The sequence below is a fragment of the Tarenaya hassleriana genome, unplaced genomic scaffold (genome assembly GCF_000463585.1).
Source record: "Tarenaya hassleriana unplaced genomic scaffold, ASM46358v1 Cleome134, whole genome shotgun sequence".
Lineage (NCBI taxonomy): Eukaryota > Viridiplantae > Streptophyta > Magnoliopsida > Brassicales > Cleomaceae > Tarenaya > Tarenaya hassleriana.
This window is the reverse complement of record NW_010963939.1, coordinates 224,122-230,096: the sequence shown is the minus strand read 5'-3', so window position 1 is coordinate 230,096 and position 5,975 is coordinate 224,122. Positions and strand designations below refer to the sequence as shown.

The 5,975-nt window shown below is 43.5% G+C and overlaps 1 protein-coding gene across 1 annotated transcript in view; it reads right to left on the bottom strand.

Annotated features, from left to right (window-relative positions):
- Positions 1-5,469: 5,469 nt before the first annotated feature.
- The window catches only part of LOC104807982, a 2,484-nt gene continuing 1,978 nt past the window's right edge, over positions 5,470-5,975 (bottom strand). The window contains exon 3 of the mRNA XM_010533453.1: positions 5,470-5,973. Within this exon, the coding sequence (XP_010531755.1) occupies positions 5,470-5,973 (504 nt within the window). The remainder of the gene's footprint in view (positions 5,974-5,975) is intronic.

Genomic DNA, 5,975 nt, shown 5'->3' with positions numbered 1-5,975 from the left:
TTCTAGGATTGAGTCTGAGTACTTACATCGATAAGGTCTTGAAACGGTTCAAGATGCAAGATTCCAAGAAAGGAACCTTACCGATGAGCAGTGACACAGTTCTCTGCAAGAGTCAGTGTCCTACGACACCTGATGAGCAAGAACGCATGGATCGGATTCCATATGCTTCGGCAATTGGATCCATCATGTATGCCATGCTTTGTACTCGACCGGATGTATCCTATGCGTTGAGCATTAGAGTAGATACCAGTCAGATCCCGGTGAGTCGCACTGGATCGCTGTGAAGAACATCCTGAAGTACTTGAGAAGGACTAAGGATGTGTTCTTGTTATACGGTGGGTCGGAAGACGAGCTCGCTATAAGGGGTTACACCGATGCTAGTTTCCAGTCAGACCCGGATGACTACAGATCGCAGTCTGGCTATGTTTTCTGGTTGAACGGAGGCGCTATTAGCTGGAAGAGTTCTAAGCAAGCGACCGCTGCAGATTCTACTACAGAAGGTGAGTATATTGCAGCGTCAGACACATCAAAGGAAGCTGTTTGGATTAGAAAGTTTGTTGGCGACTTGAGTGTCATTCCTAGTGCTGATAGCCCCATTGCTCTGTATTGTGACAACAATGGAGCGATCGCACAAGCGAAAGAATCCAGATCCCATCAACGATCCAAACACATACTCAGACGATTTCACCTTATCAGGGAGATCATAGACAAAGGAGACGTGCACATTTGCAGAGTGTCAACAGATGACAACATTGTCGATCCGTTGACGAAGCCTCTCCCTTCGTCGAAGCATGAGGGTCATGTTAGGGATATGGGCATTAGATGTTTAGCAGTCCATGATTAGAGCAAGTGGGAGATTGTTGGTTTAGTGCTCTATGATGTACTGTTTTGCGAGCTTTATTTAGATGCATTTGATGTATTGACACTTTCTATGAGTTTATAGATGAGTGTTTGATTCATTACGTATTGTGCATACTTAATATGTTATGAAATCCATGTATTGTTATGAACAATACTAAACTCCGTAGTCATGTATCATTGTGGGAATAATGATATACCAAAACTAGTATGATGTGTGATTGATGACCATATAGATGATCATAGGTATTGGACACAATCACAATCATAGGTATTCGTTGGAGAACAGAATACTGGATTGACCCGCATGAGATTGTCACATGGACTAGCGTCATGACTCGAATCTCATATGGCGGTTCCATGATTGGATCCTAAAACCTGAGATATCTATGGAATCCAACATTAGGAGTTGCGTGCTTTGAATACGTCAAACGTTCTGCGTAACAGGAGAACTATAAAGGCATGTATCAGGTACGACACGAATCATGTACTGCATTGTAGATAGTCAAGACGGGATTGGCACCTCTTGTAAAAGAGAGAGATATTGTTGGGTCCCTCGTGTGAGTGAGACTGTAGAAATGTGTGGTCGCACTATAGACGAGCGTCGTCTATTTCAGACAGTCGAACTCACTGAACGAGAAAGCAGTCGAATCAGATAAAGTGGCTCGTCCATGCCTTATGTTCGACATATGATATCGTGATGCAAAAGGATCATTAGCCGGAATCATCACTGGCGTTCGTAAGATCACGAACAAACTCTATTCGAGATAGGTAGTCATAGTGTCTTGCTAGAGACTGCCTATGACTTGTATATCCGAAATAGAGATTTCGCGTTATACTGCTATATCGAATGAGCCTACAGGGTCACACACGCAGGGAAGGACAAAACGCACGAGAAAATGACGAAAAACCGAGACGGAAGGGGCTGGAATGGACGGATCGAAAGGGCCAGACCCGAAGGTCTGCCAGGTCCAGACCCGACGGTCTACTGAAGGCAGACCTTCCGTTCTGCAGAGCTGGAACAGATGGTCCACGTGCATTTCTGGACCGTCCGTTCCGACGTTCAGGTTTTCGAAAATTAGACCGAAATTAGGGTTAAATCACCTTATAAGAAGGAGCTTAAAATCCTAATTAAGGGTGAGACTTTTTGAGCCGACTTTAGAACTGTTCTACAGTTTTTGGTGAGATCCAAGAGGTTCGAAGTGTGATCGAAGTCTTGTTTTCTCGAAGCACAATACCGAATAGTAGATGCGGGTCCTAGTAGACAAGTTCCAATCGTTGGAATCCATCCCGAGGTGTGGATACGTGTAGAGGGCGAGGTAATCTTCCTGCCTTGAGTGATCGGACGAACGGATCAATTGAAACAGGCCCCGGATCGATTGAGGTAAGCGTTCTAACGTTTCTACGTAAGCATGCATGCATGGTTCTAGGGTTTTCTTCAAATTTTTGTTTTACATCCGCTGCGCAAACCCTAGAATCGATCTTTTAGGAATAGGATTCGCTCTGGAGATCCCAGGCAAACCCAACAATTCTGGTCCGGCTGACCAGTTCCTGATTCTAACTCATCTTTATCTTGGTTTGCCGGTCTGTCCCTACTCCGCTCAAATTTATTACCAATTATGTTTAATTAATACGTTTTTTGGAATGATACATTCTCCATTGGTGGAACAATTACATTGTGGAAAAAATTAAGCCTTGAAATTTGAATAAATAGACTCTCAAGAATACATTAACTTTAAAATAGTATCACGTTTTTATAATGTCTTTTTTAGTTAAAGTATTTATAGCCATTTGTTCTTTACTAAAAAAAATAAATTTATATACACATATATACATTCATATATATATATATATCAGTAAATCTAGAAAACAATTTAACCGGGATATATATTTGCATATCATAAGAAGCCCTTACCACAAGGGCTCAGGTATGAATTTCTCGGTCCTAATTCTACTTACCCGATTATTGTGAATGCTGCTTTGACTGATGAGGAACTAGCTACCTTAGTGACTTTGCTTAGAGAGTATAGGCATGCATTGGGTTACACTTTGGATGATATTAGAGGCATTAGTCCATCTCTTTGTATGCATCGCATTCACTTAGAGGATAGTTCCAAAACCTCCATTGAGCATCACGTAGATTGAACCCCACCATGAAGGAGGTAGTGAAGAAAGAGGTGCTTAAATTGTTAGATGCGAGTATCATTTACCCGATTTCGGATAGTGCATGGGTTAGTCCCGTGCAAGTTGTTCCAAAGAAAGGGGTATCACTGTAGTGGAAAATGAACATAATGAATTGATACCCACTAGGACGGTTACGAGTTGGAGGATGTGCATTGACTATAGGAAGCTGAATTCGAACACCCGTAAGGACCATTTTCCTTTGCCCTTCATCGACCAAATGCTAGAGAGATTAGCCACGCATTTCCACTTTTGTTTTCTTGATGGCTATTCGGGATTCTTCCAAATTTCCATTCACCCTAGCGATCAAGAAAAGACCACATTTACATGCCCATATGGCACCTTTGCATATCGTAAGATGCCTTTTGGTATGTGTAGTGCACCGACGACGTTTCAAAGATGCATGACTGCAATATTTTCCGATCTTATTGAGGATGTTATGGAGGTGTTCATTGATGATGTTTTTGTCCATGGACCCTACTTTCCCGTGTGTCTGATGAATTTGCGTCGAGTGTTGGACAGGTGCGTCGAGGCGAATCTTGTGCTTAATTGGGAGAGGGCATTGTGCTAGGCCACCAGATTTCAAGCAAGGGGATTGAGGTTGATCGGGCTAAGGTCGAGGTGATAGAGAAGTTGCCGCCTCCACGGAATGTTAAGGGAATCCGGAGTTTCTTGGGACATGTCGGGTTCTACAGGAGGTTCATCAAGGACTTTCCAAGATTTCAAGGCCTTTGACCGAATTGCTTGCAAAGGTGCCTTTTGAGTTCACCCGCCGCCTTTGAGACTCTGAAGAAGACGTTGATTTCTCCGCCCATCATTCAGCCTCCGGACTGGGAAGCTCCTTTTGAGCTTATGTGCGACGCTAGTGATTTTGCAGTGGGGGCTGTTTTGGGTTAGAGGAAAGACAGGAAGCTCCACGCCGTATACTATGCGAGTAGGACCTTAGACGATGCTCAGATGAATTATTCCATAACCAAAAAGGAACTACTCGCCATAGTATTTGCCTTTGAGAAGTTTCGGTCCTACTTGGTCGGGTCGAAAGTAATCGTTTATACCGACCATGCTGCTTTGAGGTACCTTCTGTCCAAGAAAGACGCCAAGCCTAGACTGATTAGATGGGTGTTCTTACTGCAAGAGTTTAACTTGGAAATCAGGGATAGAAAAAGGTACAGAGAATGGAGTGGCCGACCATCTTTCCCGAATTGAATGCCATGAGAAGATTCCAATTAATGACTATCTTCGGGATGATCATGTGATGGCGGTGCAAGTCAGGGAGAGGGACCAGTGGTACGCAGATTTTGTTAACTTCATTGTTAGCGGGTACACTCCTCACGAGCTGGACTATAACGGGAGGAAGAGGTTCTTCAGAGACGTCAAGGAGTATTTCTAGGAAGAACCCTTCCTTTTCAAAAGAGGCAAGGATGGCCTCTTTAGGCGATGTATTCCCGAGGAGGAAGTCCCATGCATGATCCATGCTCGTCCTCGAATAAAGAACGAAGGAATAAAATCTGCAAAATAGGGAATGACAAGGTGATAGGAATGAGTTTCTGGTGAGCATCCATAGCAATTTCGATGGGAGAAGAAAACTGAGTAGTATCAAAAGAATGAATGTAAACAGAGGGGTCAAGGACCTTAGTGCTCTGATACCATATAGATTTTATAAATTTGTGTTAGATTAAACACAAAACAGAAGAGAAATCTCGGTTAAGTGCTTCAAAGAGCAGCCGAGAATATGAAGAAGATGAGATGCGATTTTAGGGTTCTTGAGAGACAAAAGGAAGAAGAATAATTCACTCTCTCTTATTTAGAAATTGTACACAATAGGTTAGATATATACATGTCGAAATCTGCTGGAGAAGAGAATAGAAAACGGCTAGAAAATCTACAGAAAAGGCAATGTGATATTGCCAAAACAGGAAATGGAAATATATCAAATTACAACAAATCAGCAGAATATGTTTTCCTTTTCTTCTTATGTTGATCTCGAAAACTCATTCATTGCCTTATTTGTTGCATCCACTTGTGTGATCTGATCCAAATGCTTGCCTCCAAAGTTTCGTCCCATGCAGCTCACGTAAGAAGCTATCTCCATGCAGTTTACGTTTTGATGCTTAAGTCTGATTGTACTTTGCTCCGTAATGCTCCTTGATGCTTGTCTTCATGTTCTGAATCCTCCATCTGCTCTCCTTGCTCGTTAACAGATTGGAGATAGGGTCGTCTAGCAACCAAGAGATTTTTCGAGCCCTACAACAAATGATGGAGCGTATTTCTAAGTTAGAAGGGTCTGAGTTCGTGGAGATCACGGTAAGGATGGCGCTCTACCTTACGAGCGATACGTTCTTGGAGTCCATCTAAGAATTGAGCCATCACCGTCTCCTCATCCTCTTCGAGCTCTAATCGACTCCTAATATGTTCGAACTCCTCAAAATATTATTCCACCGGCCTAGCTCCTTGGGCTAGCTTCCGATACTTCCTTTGAAGTTCTCGGTGGAAATGCGGAGGAACATATCTCTTGCGCATAAGGACCTTCATCTCACGCCAAGTCCCAACTTGCTCTATGTGAGCTCGTCGTCGCTCGGTGGTTTCCCGATCCCACCAAGCTAGCGCATTCTCTGCTAATTGAGCAGCGGCATATTGGACCCTCCGTCGATCCGAATATGCATAACATTCGAAGATGTTATCCATACAGCGCTCCCAATCTAGGTGTGCTTCGGGATCTACTTTTCCTACGAAGAGGGGCGGTTTAAGCTTAAGGTCGTTACTAGGCCCTCTAGGTTGTCGAGGTCTTAGTTCTTCTTCTTCCTCGACATCGTCTGCCCACCTACGAGGTCTATCTCTCGGTCTAGGGTTCACTCTCCGTCTAGGTATCTCCTCATGGTCGGACTCATCGTCATCGACCCTAACCCTAGCTCTATGACCTCTCGCTCGCGGTCTCT